The 20,036-nt window shown below is 40.7% G+C and overlaps 2 protein-coding genes across 6 annotated transcripts; one reads left to right on the forward strand and one right to left on the reverse strand.

Moving 5' to 3' along the window:
• Positions 1-911: 911 nt before the first annotated feature.
• bicral (BRD4 interacting chromatin remodeling complex associated protein like) lies at positions 912-10,096 on the forward strand. 5 transcript variants are annotated; one of them, XM_040038913.1, is made up of 13 exons: positions 912-1,267; positions 3,354-3,417; positions 3,568-3,613; positions 3,910-3,958; positions 4,070-4,135; positions 5,757-7,025; positions 7,110-7,158; positions 7,258-7,298; positions 7,395-7,444; positions 7,540-7,685; positions 7,782-7,876; positions 7,964-8,066; positions 8,157-10,096. In XM_040038913.1, the coding sequence occupies exons 3-13, from the start codon at positions 3,573-3,575 to the stop codon at positions 8,630-8,632; spliced, it is 2,385 nt and encodes a 794-aa protein (XP_039894847.1). In that variant the 5' UTR covers positions 912-1,267; positions 3,354-3,417; positions 3,568-3,572; the 3' UTR covers positions 8,633-10,096. The 5 variants fall into 5 exon arrangements, 4 of the variants coding, with proteins under 4 accessions (XP_039894847.1, XP_039894846.1, XP_039894848.1 ...); XR_005696879.1 differs by having other exon boundaries at positions 912-3,613; positions 8,157-9,594; positions 9,723-10,096; XM_040038912.1 differs by having other exon boundaries at positions 3,354-3,613.
• Positions 10,097-10,925: 829 nt separating this feature from the next.
• On the reverse strand, positions 10,926-19,745 carry si:dkey-21c1.4 (uncharacterized protein C17orf80 homolog). Its single transcript, XM_040038918.1, has 5 exons — positions 19,080-19,745; positions 13,503-14,804; positions 13,071-13,181; positions 12,652-12,768; positions 10,926-12,565 (listed from the first exon to the last, which is right to left on the reverse strand). Exons 1-5 carry the CDS (start codon positions 19,087-19,089, stop codon positions 12,537-12,539), a joined length of 1,569 nt encoding a protein of 522 aa, XP_039894852.1. The 5' UTR covers positions 19,090-19,745; the 3' UTR covers positions 10,926-12,536.
• Positions 19,746-20,036: the final 291 nt, after the last annotated feature.

The raw sequence follows: 20,036 nt of genomic DNA on the forward strand, positions 1-20,036 counted from the left end.
ATATTTTTTTCTTTTTCTTTTTTAAAGATGAAATAAAACCTGCAATTTAACCACAAAATTATGTAATTTCTTCTACATTTGGTCTCTTTATAAGCTTCGACAGACTTCTTTGCCTTTTGAACAAAATGAAACAAAATATTTGAAGCCAGAGACTGGCTAATTATAGCAAGTGAGCTTATTTTAGCCTCTGTGTAATAGAATATAGTATTATATTAATATGTATGTGTTATGTATGTGTTTATTATTAATAAAACGCATTTAATGATACTGCTCGACCAAAATGTTTCTTTCATCATTTTAAAGTAAAACAAAATAAAGAACAGTAAATACTTGAACATTTGCATTATTTATTTAATTTCTTTTTATATTTCCATTCGTTTTATATTTATATATTTCAAAGAACCTTTTAATTTTTTTTTCATATCACCTTCATTTTATCTACCCTGCTCCCTACAGTTTACCCATATTTATAGTGTGGTTTTTGTGAAACACATTACAGATATAGACAACAAATAAATTTAAATAGCATGCCATTTACTCATCTATCGTTTACTGTGAGGTCCCATCCCCCTGGTTGTGCAGATTGAATGAATCAAAAGTAAAAGTAAATAGAGCTATAAAAATGTTAGATAAAGATATGAAAGTAAATATCAAAGTATTAATATGAACTGCACACAGTATCTTAAAGACCATTTACAATAAGTGTTTATGTATAGAAATATGAGGTATTTACACTGAACTTCTTTTTTAAATAATATTTTCTTTAACGTTTTTATAATAAAGACATCACATACAACACTAGAAGGTGGAAGAAATATTATTTTTACTCGAAAGTGAGTGTAAAATGCGATTGAGTTACATATAAAAAAAAAACAATAAGTGTAATAAATGTAAACGCTTTGCTTTCTTATAAAGTCTGACTGCTTTTTGAATACGAAATAGGCTTCTCAGCAGGTAACTAGGCATACCTGAGCAACATCCAGGTGTGGCACACACAAAGGCCCGCCCTCTACCGTTGGCAGTGATTAAGTGTAATAACGTTTATCCGCTATTTATAAAGACAGAGCCACATGTAATTATAATTCACATAAGCATTAAAAATAGTTTATTAATTATTTGCGGTTATTTTTAAGGTTTCGTATTCAAATGCATGGAGCCATATGCAGTCGTTGAGGACCGCTGATTTCGCTGTGTGCACTACCCCAACAACAACCCGTGCGGTGATGGCGAGGAAACCCCGTTGACAAGGCACTGCTTTTTCATGACGGTGAGTTTCCCTTTGAGTGTATTATAATTTTGTGATAAAAATTTCAAGGAAAAAACACACACAACCTCCTTCCTCCCTTCCTTCAGGGAGGGAAGAGAGTTTGAGCGGAGAGAAAAATCTATCCGAGACAGAGCAGGGACAGTGAGAAAAATATATGAGTGGGAGAGGGAGAAGGAGGAGGAGGAGAAGGAGGGGGGGAGCAAATTAAAAGTTGCCAAATGGAGATATTGGGTTTCAAGAAGGAGTGAGACAGGAGTAAAAGGGTTTGCCTCTTTTTGAGTCGTCTTTATGTTATGCTAATCGGGATAAATATTTATGGCTCGACGCGGTTTTAGCCCTTTTCGACGGATTCTGGCTTTCAAAATAGGCGTCGTCATCGACGCCGCGGCTAGCTAACCAGCGCAGGCCGATATTTAAAGTTAAAAATGTGGCGGAGCCGCTGAGTAAAAGACCCGAGCAGGACACGGACTGGGGACAAAAGTCCCGGGTTGAAACGCGTCGATTCGGCTATATCGAGGCAAAATGTGACGTTTTTCATGCTGGCAGACGAGCCACATAGAGGACAAATGAAAGCCTTCCCCAACAGAGAAAGAAAGAGCACGTCAGCGACGACGGGCGTTTTGTGCTGCTTGAATGCGATTATCACTCTCTGTCGATTCAGTCTATTTTTGGAAATAAAACTTGCAAGCTGCACATTAGCCGTGTTTTTGTGCGGCTTTAACGGCGGGACTAGCCGTGGATTTGCGTCGAAGCGCACGTGCTGTGCTGGATTTGCTGGTGGTTGTGAATTTGAGCTCGAAATTAGGCAAAAAATAAAACAAGAAATACGCCAGAAATATGCCAGTTTGATCAAAACTGGCATTAAAGATGCAAATCTGGCGATATCGAGCTAGATCACATTTTTTTAAAGGTTATTATTCTGGCCAGCATAAACGGCTCGGTCATTTCATTTTTAATGTAGCTAACATTACAATTTGAGGTGATCGCTTGTAAACGTTAACTTTTTGCACTTTGGATTTAATTGGATAATATAGATTTTTACAGCCCGTATTTGATGCCTTTTTTTGTGAAGTGTTTATGGCTTAGTTTGCGTTGTTTTTTGTCTCGGAATCTCGACATGGTTTTCTGTAACAAGTTTCGAAGGATAAAGGACACTCGTTTGCTCGACGAGAAAATGTCGTGTTATTTGCTGTGGACACGCACAAAAAACAACCGTGATTTTCCAGCGATTTAAATCGCTCAAGCGGTCGTTGTTTTTGCTTTAAACTCCAAACACGGTCCGTGTAAACGGCCTAATTTGTGCAGCAGCCCTGTCCTGTCTTTGTTCTCGCTCAACCAAAGATGGAGGCTCAACGTGGCTCTGCTGTAAAGACAGCCTATGGCATGGTAACAGCCATTTTGTAGAGTTGCAGTCGCCTTTCATGGGAAAACAAAACCTACATTTCCCCAGTCACCTGCAAACACACACACACACACACACAGCAAAATAAAATTGAATGTGATACAACCATTTTATTCACATGCTCTATTAGTGATTACATGAGTTTTTTTATTATTATGTGATACAGTAAATAAAGCAGCCACAACCATTTACTTACAGATATTGAATCATTTAAGTGCCATTAAAAAAAAAAAACAACAACCCCTAAACCCCCAATTATTAAGTAGCACCAAGCTGACTGACTGACACAACATAAAGCCAATACCTCTTTCAATGGAGAGATGAAACCCAGAACATCAACCAGAACTATAATGTATAAATGTTGCAGGGTGGGGTTATTTACACTCAAATACTCTTTTTCACTCTGCACACTGGAAAGACAACCAATGTGGGACAGCAGAGAAGCTTTATGGGTGGGAGTTTGTCATAGCTAAGCATTTGTAGGAGGGGATGAAGGCCATTCTGTCCTTATGTACTGAATAGCAAATATGTACCCCCCCCCCCCCTCCCAACTTCCTGTCCACACCCCTGTTTCACACTTGAACCATTCTTTTATCTAGCACCTGCCTGCACTGTCTTACGCCCCTTATCTGACATACATGTCCAGTTATGTAGTTCTACTAAATGAAGTTTCTCACTCTGCAGCCCAGCCTTTTGCAGGAAAGAAAGGGTGTTAAATGACTGAGCCCATGCTTCCTGCTGGAAACCTGTGAGTGAAATGTCTAAAAACATGCCAGCCATTTAGAGCTCAAGCACTTCTACTTTAGAGTAAAACAAAAACAAGTTTTACTCCACTGTTCAGTGATTAGACCTTAGCGTGTCCCATGTCCTCATCTGATGGCCTTCCATACTCTTTCAGGTGTCATGGATGATGATGACGATCGCCGTCTTCTGGATATTTTAGGGTAAACGTTATAAGATTATAAAATCTGCACTAAGATTCGAGTTCTTCTTGCCACACCCCGGGCCATACAGTTTTATACTTGTGAATATATAGTTGCCTTTAAAATCAGTGCCACAACTATCTGCAAGATCTGTTTTTTTGGTTTTAAATCTTTCATTGAATAAGGGAAGTGAATATTTTAATGGTCATAAGCACAAGACACATGTAGTAAAGCAAATGTCAGGGAACTTTAAAACCACAGATAGTGACACAAATAAAAAGAAACTGCTAAAGATGTTGCTTCTTTATCTTTTTCAGAGATGTAGATGCGTTGAATGACTATCTCCATGGCAGCAACAGCAAGTCTGTGAGTGACACTTGGAGAATTCATAGTTTGTCTGAATGACTTCCTTAGAAATGTTCCTTAAACACCAGAATTACCCAAGTCCATTCACTCGCTTGTCTTTTGTTCCTGCAGATTGAGGAGGATGATGTAACAAACGCAGCTTATGGGTCTGATGGATCCCTCTTTGGTAACGACACCGTGAGTATACCTATGATTACCTTGATCCAAGCCAAACCACAAGGACATTTTGTTACAGTTCATCATTAGGAGTGGATGATAAAATGATAACGATAACTACCAGGGATAACTTTTCCTCAACAGAAATATGAGTAACGATTAATAAAAAGTCAATCGAACTCATTCCGTCCATTTTTTTGACAGACAAGACAAAAGGACGATGACAATAGCTCTACACTGAACCAATCGTGGTTGGAGCAGAGTTAAAGCCATGTCAATTTAGGTCGTCACACACATACACAGCACTATAGAGCACTACGTTAGAAGTGTGAGTGAGATAAAAGAAAAAATGTTCAAAACGTCAGCTACAGCATTATAAAACAAGAGCCCCCAGTGCACAGTGTCCAAGACTCTGTTAAAGGGAATTCGGTGTTGTGGAGATAATCTTACCGTTTAAAGATCGACAAAGACACAGAGCAGCATGTTTCGACAAAGGCAGGTAACATCATGAATCGCTTTTAGATCTGAAGCAGTGCTATCCCAGCACAATGCACAGTTTATCTGCAATTACCTGAAAAATACAGTGCACACACAGTACGGGAGCTTGCAGTTCTAGACACTTGTTTGCGTTATGACAGAAAATGAAGAGGGACAGTGATATCACAATGACAGTTAAAAATGTCAAATTTAGGCTGGTGATGAAAGGACCTGATCCTCATTACCAGTCTCTGGGCTGTGGACAAACAACACCTTTTCCCAGCTGCACAGGAGTGCAGAAAGATAGCTGAACAAGCGGTGTCATACTTCACTGCCACATCGGATTTGTGGTCAAATCGCGCATCTGACCCATATATAAGCTTCACTGTCCACTTCATTGGAGTGTACTGCACTGGTATTGCCTTTTAAAATGTCTTTACTTGTTGCCTTGGAGCATAAGCAGACCACAGCTGAGTGGATATGTCTGGTTTGTGTATGCTCTGTTAAATCAGAATCAGAAAGGGTTTTATTGCCAAACGTTGAGCGGGTTTACAACATTAGGAAATTGCTGTGGTGCTTCAGTGCAAACATACTGTTATAAATACCGTTATAAATTAAGCTTAAATAGACATGAAAATAAAAATGAGAATAAGAATTAAAAGTGCTAAGTAGATAGATAGATATATACATGATATATACATGAGTGCAGGTGGTGATCAGTGCCAAACATGGAATGATGCAGTGAATTGATAGTTTCTTGAATTTGTACTGAGGGTATGTATAGAATTTTTTTTTGGGGGGGGTGCTATTTATTTGTGTTTGAACAGTTTGAATATATACAAAATAATGAATACCGTTTGGTTTATTGAGCTTTTATTTTGTATTAATATCTGTTATTTGAACTAACCAAAGAATTTTCAGTTTGTGTTCTTCTGTAACACTAACAGATACTTCTTTATTAACTTTGAAATACAGTATTATATTAGTATTTTATATTCTATAATAGATAATCATGTTCGATTTTTGACAGAAAGCTAATAATATTTGAAATAAAATTAGCCTGATATCTTAACTTGGGCATAAAAAGAAGCCTTTGACTTTGAAATCAGATATGCAGTTCACATGCAAATAGTTCTCCATTTTCTTCTCTCAATACTTCCTTCAGACTGGCTCCAACACTGGCCTCAAAGATGGTTCTTCTACAATGGGTGAATTTGGCGAGGATTCGACCGGGGCAGGCCTCCAACTCTCTAGCAGTCTCTCATTTATTGAGGATGAACTGGGGCCTGAAACCTCCCCTGGAGGGGTGGATCTCGGGGGAGAGGACCAGCCCTTTGACATCCTTCAGAAATCTCTCTTGGAAGCTGATATCACTGAGCAAACGCTGGCCCAGGAAGCCTTACTGGACTCGCAGCCTGCTCCCACTCTAGTGCAAGCTCCTGTTCCCTTCTCCTCCCCGCTGGTCTCGGGGAACTATGGAGGCGGGGTAGGTGTGGTAACGACTGCAACTGCTACGTTCTCTGCAGGCCAGTTTTTGCAAGGCATGCCGTCACTGCCTAATGGTTCTGCTCAGCCAATCCAGGTGTTGGGTTCTTTTGGTGCAGGTGGCGGAGTGATGACTTTGAGTAGCTTAGAAAGATCACCACAGATCGTGCTAAGGCCAGGTGTTTCTGTAGCTCCAGCAGGGACAACAACAGGGGGGCAGGTGTTTGCTCCCACCCAAGGCCAAGTTGGCTTACCTTTCAAAAACATCCCGCTTCAAAATATCATCATACAGAGAGGCCCAGGAGGGACCCAGACTGTTGTCAGACCAATCCAGCCTAAACCCCTCCAACCGGGGTCTCAGACTGTCTACAGCCTTGGTCTTCAGCCCACTTCCACCACCGTGACTAATGTAGTGAACACTAATACTGCTGCTCCTGCAGGACAGTACACACCTAATGGCTCCATTGTAGTACAACCACCCCTGGAGCAGCAACAAGCGTCTACACTGACAAATATATCAGCTGGACAGTTCTTGCTACCCAGCTCCTTGGCTCTCACTTCATCTAGCACCATCCACAACGGGCCCATCAACCCCAACTCAAATCCCCTAATTACCAGTCAAAACACAGTGCAGATTGTTGCAGCGCAGAACTTCAATGCACCAACAGCTGGTCCACTAATTTTGAATCAGGGAGTAGTAAGCGGGAATCAGGTTGGAGGAGGTGTAACTCAGATGTGGACGGGAGTTTCTTGTGCGAGCTCCACCTCCGTGCAGACACCATCCGCTCCTGGACGTCTGACTCTGGTTGGCCCGGCTACAACAGGGATCTGCAATCAGAGCCAAGCGTCGGCTACTCCCGTGCAGCGCCTTCTAGTGACTCCATCCCAGAACTGTACTTCTCTGTCCCCTTTACCTGGTAATGTGACACAGCAACAAGACTACAGACAGGTATACAGATGGCAGTCTTTTTATTAATTTGCTCTCTCCTTATTTGTTCTCTCTCTAACATAACTTTTACTTGAAATTTTTCAGAATTCTTCATCACCTGCCCTCAAACAAGCACATGTCAGCAGCATCCACGGTAAAAGAGGCGCCAATGGCTTCAGTGTATAATATGTTTCAATATAAGCTGCAGAATTTCAGACTGATAAAGTTGCTTTGTTTGTGTGATCTCTTGTAGCAATCAAACCCATGACACAGGATTCAATGCTAAACTCTGAGGTATGTTAGCTGTTTGTTTTACATGCTTGTGTGTCTTTTTTAGGTGGAACAATCTAATGTAATGACATCTTTGGTTTGTACACTTCCCCATCATAGGTCAGTGCACAGAAGAGGCCTCTGCTTCCTACGCTTACAAAAGGAGAAATGTGAGTTTTTTTTGACATGCCATCTGTCCTGTGTAGTTGTGCTTTTGTCTTTCAGTCATTTAACAAACTTGTGTCTTTCTCTGTTATTTTTAAAGGATTTTACAGCAGGTGAGGAAGGATCATGTTGCAGTTCAGACCCCAGATCGACGTCGATTCACTTCAGTTGATGACGCACTCCTGAGACTTATCCCGTACCACGTGTTCCAGGGGGCTCCACCCAGCCCGGACGAGTTCTCCCAGGGTACAGTCATGACAATACTAGATTCACCCCAAGTCTTTTACGGAATTAAAGTTGTTGTTTTTAATATAAGTAGTGTGTTGTGTTTTGAATTTCCAGTGGATGAGGAATTTGAAGCAGCTGCAACTCAGGTGCTGATGAGGACACAGGGGATGGTAAACAAATACAGGCGACTACTGATGGTGGAAGCTGAGGTAGGTGCACGCGCTAGTTAATGACTAGATGTGAGGGATGTTAGGAAATGCACAGGGCTAACAGCATAACCTCACTCTTCTGTGCAGCGTTTCAGTCCGTCCTCAGAAATGGTGATGATCGACAGGACTTTCAACCAAGAGGAGCGCAGCACCTTGATACAAGACAAACGCATGGTACTAGTGGACCCAGGTAAAACAGAATTGGAGTGAATCCCATTGTGAACTAATATTCCCTTTTCAGTTAACTTTGATTTAACACTTTGCCCTGTCTGGTTTGTAGACAGTTTCTTGGAGGAGTTCTGTTGTGGGACGAAATCCAAACTTTTCCAAGCCCCTTCCCCGCCTCAGCCTATATCCAGCTATAAATGGAATGAGTCAGAACAAGGCTCTATGGAGCCACCATACAGGACAGACTCCCAGCCTGGTTATGAAGACCCAGGAGGGAGTGAGCCTGTAGGACCTGGCTCAACAGAGAGACTTCATCCACCACACTTCGAAAGCAAGAACGTGCTGGAAATGAAGAGATCCCAGCAACTCTACGGACCCAGCGGCATCAGCAACAACAGCCTGATTGCTGCCAATAGTTGCCCCCATAATAAACCCTCACCTTTCCCAGCATTGTCAGGAGGCCCGACAAACTACCAGGTGTCTCACCACCCTGTGCAGCCTCCATATACCCCTCAGCTCACCTCACCCCCTCACCCTGACACGGATTCTGCTCTTGAGGCAGCAGTCAACAGCATCCTGGAATGTTAAGATGTATAAACCATATTACACCCAATGTATGGTTTCTACTTCTTTTTTGTATGTGCATTTCTTTTTCTTTATGTCCCCTGTGTGAAGAGAGGCTAACTCTTCTTTCAGGTCTGTGTTCTTAGTGATACACAGCCATGTAGCATGTACGTAGTTTGCCTTGGGTTATTTTAGGGGAATTTTATGTTGAAGTCAGTTAGTCTGTAAAGGTGTTACGTGAACACATGCACTTACAGTTACCTATAAAGACCCGGGAATGTGTGCAATGCAATGTACTAACAGATGCAAAATGTTCTTTTGTTTATTTTACAGTGGTAAGGTTTGCGACTGAATGCAAGAGTGTCCCTCTCTTCACACACTAGTTAATACTTTTTGCCAGTTTATTGTTTATTCCCCACCCCACTACCTATGCCGAACAAGAGAGATGAGGAGGAGGGACTCTGTGCCTAATTGTAGGTTTTTATATGGAAGTGTTTACATGAAGAAGCTCTAAATATTAGAAAATCCATTTATTTCTGTTCTTTCTACATCTAAGCACGCAAACAGTTGCTTTTGTGCAAGTAGTTCATGGTTGAGAGGTGTAGATCTCCTCACATCTAAGCTCAGTAGAGATACCTTCAAACTGGCAAGTTGCACTAAACATACTGTGGCCTATTTCAGGAACTATATAAACACAAGGCTTTAGTCAATATGCGGTGTATGCTGGGCTGAAGCGGATGGACACGTCAAAGAGAACCAAAATCTTTTTGCCTGCTTTTGTGTTTTTGGCTGCCTGTAACAAGGACAACCTCTTAATCACACTAGAAGCCAGTTAAACTAGTCCCATTGACACATATGGTAGTGTTACAGTGCTTTTTTTGTGCTTAAGTCACCTTTTTCATTTTCTTTTGTACCTTAAAGGTATGCAAGTCCCGACACAGACACAGGACATATCTGTAGATCTCTGCCACCTTCATCATTTCACAGTGAGTTTGTGTCTGTGGAGCTCTGTCCTCAGATTGAGGAAGAGATGTTAAATTTGCTGAACTTTTTTTTTTTTTAATGACATTGAAAGAAACAGGACTGTTTTTGTTTGTTGTTATGTGTTCCCCAGCGTTGAGAACGTGACAATACTGTCAGCAGTTTAAATGACCCAGGAGGGTCATTGATTGTATGTATGTTTGTTTTCCTTTTGCATATAATTATATATGAATCATATCTTTCTCTCTATGCTTTACTACCCTGACACGTCAATGTGTGTGTGTGTGTGTGTTAATTGGCAACCATACACACTGATTTCCTGTAGTTTGGTAGTGTGATTGCCATACTTTTGACTTTATTGCCAAGCGTTTTCTTAGTTCCCTGGGATAGTTTTCTCACACTTTCGCTCTTTTCCTTCTCAGCAGCACAACCAAAATTATTAGGAGAGACTGTGGTCTCATCCAGAATCCCCGTCATTTGTCTCACCAGCTCTGTGGCTAATTATTTAAAAAAAAAACCTGTAGTGTTTCCTCTGAACTCAGAATGATTATGTTTTTGTTTTATTAAACCAAGACTTAAAAGTCCTAAATAATGTCCCTCTACTTCTGTTTTTGCAACAACACAAAAGCCCTGATTAAATGCATTAAATGCTCTCAGGGTTGATTCTGGACAGCACCACCTTTCTCCTATGAGCATGTATGTGAAATATGCTTGCTAATAGACCACACAAACAGACTGAAGGCCTTTCATATGGGATGATAGAAGACCCTTTTTTAATTTAAGTGCCAGTGGCCATGGCAGCCTGCCTGCATCTCTGCCTCAGCTCTTGCAGACCTCTTCTTTCCGAGAAAAACTGGGCTGTTTGCTTTGAAAGCAAATCTCAAATGACAAGTGAGGGTCAAGTGAGATTTTGCATTTGCTCCTCCAAGCGACTGCTGCAAGATTTTGTGCCTCTATAGCACTTATATCTACAAGGATGTTCACTTTAGGCTTTCAAAGTAGGGACATACCCAGTGTTTGTAAACCATTGTGTTATCAGAATGCATATCATGGTCTTGAGAGCCTGGTAGGAACAAACTGTGCTTTTTCTCCCCTATCATCATCATTTTTTTTTTCTTTTTTTTTTTGTGCAGAGATGCGTTTTCTGCCTTCATTTTCATTGTTTATTGTCCCATTTGATTTGTATAGTTTGTTGTTTTGTATAAAAAAAGTTAGACACAAAATATTTATAATTTTTGTACGAAGAAAAAGAGAATGTAAAGAAAAAAACTTAAGAAAATTATTTTTTATTGTGTTGACTAAGAAGCAGTGTCAGTAAAGTCATTACAAAAGAAAATGCTGTTGTTTCTTTATTTGTATTTGTTCAATACAGCAGTTAGGAGATTCAACAATAAATTAATTTTGTGTACAACAAGGAACTGGTCCAGTCCGGCTGAAAAACTCCTTCAATTTCCCTCCATTGCTATTCTGTGAGGGTTCACACACTGGCACTGATGGACTAAGCATGCATAATCACATCATGTGACAGAGGAAGCAGTGGCAAAGGAAAACCAGATTTGTTACCCTCTGCTGCACAGATATGATCTTTTCATTGATGTCATGACATTTAGATTTCATGTTTCTCTGCATCACAGCTGCCAAAGTAATATTTAATCAAGTTAGAAATCTGTTGGTTCTCTTTAATCCTTTTATGGACTCCAGCACCGATGCCTCTACACAAAAGAGCTGAGAAAACTGCACAGCAGACATTAGACTGCCCAGCCCCCTTTGGTTGAAGTAACATAACCCAACAGTGACAGCTAGTGGATGTCTGGAGCACACAGTGGTCACTGATGAGGAAAAATGTTTTGACCCTTAAAAAAGCTGTTTGTTTTTTTTTAAAGCAAATACTTATTTTTTTAACATTTTCTCCATGAAATAAATAAGACAGGAATAATAAAAGAAACATACAAAAACATAATCATTTTAAAATAATACAATTTAGCATGACAAGCTTTTATTTTAGAAACCTTATACAGATAAGAATGAAACTACTCTTATCCTGGTCACCTAGAGATAGAAAGTTACATGTTTTAGTTTTGTATTCATTTGCAATTCATTTAATTAGGAAAATTCATAATCATTCAGTCTGTCTTCATAACATATGCTTTTAGATTTTATACAAAAGATGGACAACCAGAGAGATTGAAAGAAACACACGACACCCAATTCTAAATATAAATATCTGGGAGAATTCAGCAAAAGCAAACAAGGTAGTAGGACAAACAGGGAAACAAAAAAGGCTTATTTTGGGGAAAAGTCATCAGGATTAAGCCAGTTTTATCAGATCTGACTGGTGAGACCACACATGCAGTTTTATGTCCCAGTGACCACTGAAATGAAACTGCCCAAACAAGAACCCAACGGCAAGACTTGCTTCTAGAAAAACTCTAGAAGCACTATGAAGTCAACGCAGTCCCAATGTGAAGCTTAGAGGTGAGCATTTGTCCTGTTGTCATGAGTGTATCTGGGGTTGAATTGAGGGGGAACTGTATGCTTATATGGAAGTGACCATTTAATTCAAAAAATAAGCATGTTGCATTCAATCAAGCTTGAAACTAGCTACTGAGACCCTAAACTCACTGGAGAATTGACATAGACTTCTATACACCTGTACTTGTTTTCCAACCAGAAGAGTTGTACACTTGTGGTCACTACAAAGAATTCAGTTTAAGGCACTTTTGCACTTACTTCACTATTTATCATTTACTATATAGTGCTCCCACAATGTATGCTGGTGACAGAATACACAAAATTGGCTGAAGGGAAGGGCTTACATGCTGACAAGTAACGGTACCAATTTCTCAGTTATAAATGCTGTGCAAATTCATCATATGGAGTCCTGAAGTTCTGAATCTTTTCTCTGTCAATGCTGCTGCTTCAAGTATCTTTCCTTGACCCTTGACCCTTAGTGATACTTCCTCCAGCGATCAAGCTCTGGGAAAAGGAAAAAAAAAAAGAAAACCAGCTTATCTCCAAATCCATCAGTTAAATGGAGCACACACTTAGTAAAACACACTTACTTATGTGGCGGTAACTCCAGATGTAGCTGAGCACGCAGTATCCTGCTAACAACATGCCCAGTCCACCTACACCTCCTTTCCTCACATCAATATACCGCCTGTAATACCACTGCCAGCCTGAATCACGCACAGAAGAGTTGAGAAAAGACAAGCACACAAATCTTAAAGAATAGACACCAATCTCACATCTGTATAGCAGATATTAAGTGGCTGCTAACAGCTGTTGGCTATAATGCTTTTGTTCTGAGGTAACATCTGACTACAAGCATCTACAAAGTTCAATAAAACCTCATCTCTGAGAGATAACACTGTTACAGGAAGTTAGAAGTGACAGACAAACAAATGGGAGGGCGGCTTTTGTGCTGTGAGTAGCACAAATACTGTGTCTCTGTGTGTGTGTGAGAGAGAGAGATACTGACCTCTTTGCAACATTCCCACAGCATCTTTTGGATGGCTTGGGGCTTTGCAGGCAAGCCATTTAGGTAATTCCCTCAGTCTCACCTGTCCAAGACTCCGGTGTGTCAGAGCTCCTGTAATCCATGACACCGACAGAGAATCAGGAAGCTGAAACACTACAATCAAGCTGAATATTATTCCAAAGTCTTTATTATTGGTACTGGCCCAGTAAAACTGACAATATATGGCAATAATTTTTCTTCATTTATGAACTACTTTATCAATAAAATCTGTGAAAAACGCCTAACACAGTGCGGTGAGCCACAAAGTGACTTGTTCAAATGTCTGAATATAATTCATTAATTATATTTTTTTGTAAGTCAGACAGGGAAAGAATCCGGACCATCAGGTCTGTATACATTTTGGCTGGAAAACAATTATTTCCAAATACTTACCTTCGTTTGGATTTTCAGCAGTGCTTTGCTTCCTGACCTCAGGCTTCTCCACTGTCTCCACCTTCACTGGCAGACTTTGTGATACAAGAGGGGAAAGAAGGCTGGAAAACTGACCCACTGGTGCCGATTTTGTGAGGAGGCCTGTCATGTGATGGCTCACCTTCAGCCCCTTATTCAGGTCGACTGGAGGAGGCATAGCTTGCCACTGCTGAGATGACGCACGCAGGAAGGGAGCTGCAGGAGGGGTTAATTCTGGGACATCTCGCAGAGGGACTAAAGCCAGTTGTTTAGTCTTTGAGGTTATTTTCTTATCTGATTTTAGGCCTGCATGTTGTGGGCTAGGGCTCAGCAGCTCATCAGACTGAGTTGCAACATACTTTTGATTATCTTCTAAAAGGGGAGCTGGTCCAACACCCGTATCGACTCCGATTTTACTGCACAGGTTGTCATTAGTTTGAATTTGGCTCAGGATGCTCGGCCTGCTGGACTGACGAGGCGATCTAGCTCGGCCTAATGTGGCTTTAACATCCTGGAGGGTGATCTTTGCCTGGTGGCCATTTCCTAACTTCAAAACAAAATTATTCATGGATGAATCCTCAATCTCCTGCTTGCCATCCTCCGGAAACTTGTGTCTTTTCTCTGGGAATTTTGTGCTACTTTCACTCTGTTTGGTTGTGGAAAGCATCTGATTAACATGATTCTTTGTCTTTGGCGTCTTCTTAGGTGCATCTTTGGGTTTAGCGTCTGCAGACAGATGGGCATAGTCTTTGCCTGAGATAGTTTTGGGCTCTGTCTGAGCTGTGTTTCTGGAGCTTAGAGTTGATTCTGTTTCAGACACCTTTAGTGATTCCTTTGTAATTTGGTCATACTTAGCAGCTTCTATCAATGCACGGAGACTCTTCTTTTTTGGTTTAGAAGTGGTGGGGGGCAGAGCTGGAGATGGAGATAACAAAAGGGTGCTTGTCTTTATTTGATCAACCAGCTTTTGTTTCTTCTTCGTAGTTGGTGAAAGTAATGTCATGGATGATGATGTTCGTGGTGATGAAGATGTCGCATTTGATGGTCCTGATGCTGTGTCCCTTTTACGCGTCTGTCCTTGTAGATCTGTTATGACTGATGACGATGACTTCCTTCCCTTTGCTGTTGCTCTGGACAAAACCGAGTCCAGCTGAGAAGACGATGCTGTCTGGTTTGCTGTGACATCTGGTTTGGATGGTGGCACTTTAGAGGCAGCAGCTGCCTTGCAATGTGGCAAGTGGCTCTTCAACCTTTTGTACGTTTTCCCGCAGAATGGACACACCTCTGTGGGTGGGTGGGTGACAGAGAACGGGTCAAAATGGGACTTCCAGGGCAAACATAGAATGACCAGTGAAGATGTGTTGGAAGGACATAATGGCTGAATATAAATAAGGTATAGTTTTAGCTTTATATGAACAATTTCATCTTTAAAGAAAGAAAATCATATCAAGCACCAGCTATGTGTGCATAAACATACTGATTATGATCTCATACACAATTTAGAATCACAAATTAACCTAACATGCATGCACGATCGTAGGAGGAAAACTGGATCACCCAACCCCCGACCCAACCAGGACGTGCAAACCAAGAACCTTATTTCTGTGTGGCAACAGTGTTAACCACTGCACCAATTGCTTTTGAGGTTGTTGGGTTTTTTTTAAATAATTAAATAAAGTCCATTTTGATGTTAAGTAGACCAGAAAATCAGCTGCACAAAACAGAATACCTATCCTTTCTTTTACTGTAAAGAAGAATAAGTTAAGGTCAGCCATTAGGAACAAAAATAACTAAAATTAAAATGTCACTACATTTTTACACTCGCAGAGCAGTCCAGTTGGAAAGATTGGTTCCTTTGGTGGGCCGACACCTCTTCTGGTTCCCAATCTACATGTTTAACACACCTTGCATTCAAAATATGTCACACGTACAGTTGTGGTCTGAAGTTTACATCTACACATCATGGGCATTGATGTCGTGGTAATTTTCGACTTTTAACTTAACTTTTTCCAAAGTAGCATGGTTATACAACATACATCTTTAATGACTTTAAAAACAATACATAAGTGCACAGGTCTGGCTTTACTTTGCATTTTCTCTAATCCACACAGGGTTAAAAGTATACATACAGTACAACTGGTAACTTGTCTGCCAGCATAAAATGGATTTCTTTGACAGCACTCATTGAATGAGAAAGTCCAAAGAACTTGGTGAAGATCTCAGAAAGGCAATTTTAGATTTAAACAAGTTGGGAAGATCTCTTGAAGCAATTTCTAAACAGCTGCAGATCCCAAAATCATCAGTTAAGACAATTGTACATGTTGGATGTGCCACCACTTTGCCAAGGTCTGGAAGAGGACCCAAACTGTCCTCCTCAGATAAGATGTAATTAATTGGGATGTTCAGGAACAACCTGGGAACCAACAAGGCTCAAACCTGCAATTAACTTGAAACTGCAGCACCAGTGTCACTGTCTACAGTGAAGCAAGTTTTACATAGCTATGGACTGAGAGCGTGCCAACCAAGAAAGAAGCCCCTGCTCCAAAATAAAAACCGTCAAGCTTGACTGAAATTTGCAGCTGCCCACAAGGACAAACCAAATGTGAGAAAGGTTTTATGGTCAGATGAAAGAAAGAGTGACCCACAATGTTTGAAGAAGTAAAGATGAAACTTTCTGACCTTAGAAAGCTGTCAGTGGTACTAGTATATTGCACAAAGTCAATGGAATAGTGAAATTAAAAGCCCAAAACTACCATGACATTCAGACCCATAATGAGTGTCAATAAAATACAGCTTTGCATTGAAGACTACCCGATTAATGGGAAATGTAAGGTAGTTACAAGGTTGACCTTGTCACCTGAATAATAATAGGTTCTCTAGACCAGGGGTGTCGAGCTTATCATGGGGCACATACAACCAAATTTCAAGTTAAATAGGCTAGATCAGTGAAGCCTTAACTGTTTTTGTTCAACTTTCAGCACTATGAAAGTTACCCTTGTTTTCCCTGAGATAAGAAAAATCCCTCAGAAAAATAAGCGCAATTTTATTTAACAAAACGTCTCAACTTTTCCATATTACAAAGAAATTCTGATTTAAAAAATTGTAAGAGCTGCAAGAAATAAAGGACTTTATAATCTTTATTTGAAGTGTCCATATTTTCCAGAGCCATCCAGTGGGCTGAATTGGAGCTTTTTGGACCTACGTCTGGCCAACAGGCCATATAGTTGATACCTAGTCTCTAGATCAATTTTACATCAAGGGACGCATACTGGCCACTTTGAAATTAGCTAGAACTGTGAAAATCCCTTTTCTGTCATTGTAAAGTAGTTTAACTGCACATTTAATTCCTGGGATATCTCGATTTATTAAAAAGAAGTGTAATTTCAACAGTATGCATTAGTTTATATACAGTGGGGCAAAAAAGTATTTAGTCAGCCACCGATTGTGCAAGTTCCCCCACCTAAAATGATAACAGAGGTCAGTAATTTGCACCAGAGGTACACTTCAACTGTGAGAGGCAGAATGTGGAAAAAAAAAAAAAAAAAAAAAAATCCATGAATCCACATGGTAGGATTTGTAAAGAATTTATTCGTAAATCAGGGTGGAAAATAAGTATTTGGTCAATAACAAAAATACAACTCAATACTTTATAACATAACCTTTGTTGGCAATAACAGAGGTCAAACGTTTACTATAGGTCTTTACCAGATTTGCACACACAGTAGCTGGTATTTTGGCCCATTCCTCCATGCAGATCTTCTCGAGAGCAGTGATGTTTTGGGGCTGTCGCCGAGCAACACGGACTTTCAACTCCCGCCACAGATTTTCTATGGGGTTGAGGTCTGGAGACTGGCTAGGCCACTCCAGGACTTTCAAATGCTTCTTACGGAGCCACTCCTTTGTTGCCCGGGCGGTGTGTTTTGGATCATTGTCATGTTGGAAGACCCAGCCTCGTTTCATCTTCAAAGTTCTCACTGATGGAAGGAGGTTTTGGCTCAAAATCTCACGATACATGGCCCCATTCATTCTGTCCTTGACACGGATCAGTCATCCTGTCCCCTTGGCAGAAAAACAGCCCCATAGCATGATGTTTCCACCCCCATGCTTCACAGTAGGTATGGTGTTCTTGGGATGCAACTCAGTATTCCTCTTCCTCCAAACACGACGAGTTGAGTTTATACCAAAAAGTTCTACTTTGGTTTCATCTGACCACATGACATTCTCCCAATCCTCTGCTGTATCATCCATGTGCTCTCTGGCAAACTTCAGACGGGCCTGGACATGCACTGGCTTCAGCAGCGGAACACGTCTGGCACTGCGGGATTTGATTCCCTGCCGTTGTAGTGTGTTACTGATGGTGACCTTTGTTACTTTGGTCCCAGCTCTCTGCAGGTCATTCACCAGGTCCCCCCGTGTGGTTCTGGGATCTTTGCTCACCGTTCTCATGATCATTTTGACCCCACGGGATGAGATCTTGCGTGGAGCCCCAGATCGAGGGAGATTATCAGTGGTCTTGTATGTCTTCCATTTTCTGATGATTGCTCCCACAGTTGATTTTTTTTCACACCAAGCTGCTTGCCTATTGTAGATTCACTCTTCCCAGTCTGGTGCAGGTCTACAATACTTTTCCTGGTGTCCTTCGAAAGCTCTTTGGTCTTGGCCATGGCGGCGTTTGGAGTCTGACTGTTTGAGGCTGTGGACAGGTGTCTTTTATACAGATGATGAGTTCAAACAGGTGCCATTCATACAGGTAACGAGTGGGGGACAGAAAAGCTTCTTACAGGAGACGTTACAGGTCTGTGAGAGCCAGAGATTTTCCTTGTTTGAGGTGACCAAATACTTATTTTCCACCCTGATTTACGAATAAATTCTTTACAAATCCTACCACGTGGATTCATGGATTTTTTTTTCACATTCTGTCTCTCACAGTTGAAGTGTACCTCTGGTGCAAATTACTGACCTCTGTCATCATTTTAAGTGGGGGAACTTGCACAATCGGTGGCTGACTAAATACTTTTTTGCCCCACTGTACATGATAAGGACATGTTTGTCAGCATGATTCTTCACACCTAAATTGCAAGATATGAATGTGTAAAATTACAGGAAAAGTTCTGGTAGCTCATTGACCAGCTACCAGTAATTATAAAGAGAAAGTTTTTGTTAATTTACAGAAAATGTCCTTTATTTTACTGAAGACACATTTGAAATAAAAACAGAAATTTCTAGTAGTTAGTGAAGAAACTGGACATTTTCTGTCTTTTGTTTGTTACTTTATTACTTTCTTGTAGCACACATGGCTTATAGCATCAGCTGCGTAATTTGTGAAAATATAGTTGAAAGTCCAAATTTTATGACCTCCTTCGCATTTTACATAGAGGTCCAGTGGGCCGGATTGGACTTTTTGGTGGGTCAGTTCTGGCCCCCGGGTCTTATGTTTGTCACCCCGGCTTCTAGACGAAGCTATAAACATATTTTTATAATCCAGCAAATTAATATATTGGTCGTTATTATATCACGTGTTTTTTCCGCTATTCTGAATTACAGTTGTGTGACACTTACCACAGCTCATTTCGCACGCGCCTGTCAAACAGCCAATCGGGTGAAAGCATGACTCAGAGCAGCAAAGTTACAGCGCTAAGGTGAAGCGTCAGTAATTATCACATTTACACGCGGGAGTGTCACTTTTAAACAGTTTCGGTTAAGTAAGTTCTCAGAGTCGCGACGGTGAAGTGAAAGACCCCGCTTTTAGGTAGCGAGTTCGAAGCCTGAATGTAAAATCAAAAGTTATCGTAAAACCATCAATATATTGACGCCCTAGTTTAAAATTACACCCCTTGGATGTGGTTTATAACGGTACAGCCCGTTACATTGCTGTGACAGATAAAAGTCTTGTACGAACACGCAGGGATCTGCTCGGTGGGTGTGTTGCGTCGACTTTATGATTCACTCCTCCCCACTTCCGCCTTTTGAAGTCCCCAAACATGCCGACGCATTTTTGGATGAAGTCAAAATAACCACTAAACGTTTCACAGGTACGCTTGAGGCGTCGGAAACTATGTATCCGCAGAAATGCTTACGTATTTTTCTGGCAGAGTACTGAAAAAAAAGACGTCTTAGCGGTACAGTAAGGTTTATCTACGTAACACGTGGTCCTCGTGTTTTGTTAATCATTAGATTTTGGTCTAAGTGGTAAAGAACCCAGGTTTAAATTTGCACCTCAAAGAAATTCACAGTGAATTTCCAAAGACAATAAAATCAAGTTTTTCAGGCATAAAATGGCACCTCACGATTCACAATGAACCAAATTATTCAAAAAAGGAAACATATCAAGAGAGCAAGACATAAGTAGAAAAGTGGATTTTATTGAGAAGGTTAGACTGGCATGAGAGACAACACAAGCAAGAATTTCAAAAACAAGCTGTGATGGAAAACAAATACACTACATCAAAAAGTCATCTTCATTGGAAAAGCTGTGATTTGAAAAAGCAAAAAAAAATCGGGATGGGAAAAAAGTCA

This window comes from Simochromis diagramma, unplaced genomic scaffold (assembly GCF_900408965.1).
Source record: "Simochromis diagramma unplaced genomic scaffold, fSimDia1.1 OVJJ01000402.1, whole genome shotgun sequence".
NCBI classification, from domain to species: domain Eukaryota; kingdom Metazoa; phylum Chordata; class Actinopteri; order Cichliformes; family Cichlidae; genus Simochromis; species Simochromis diagramma.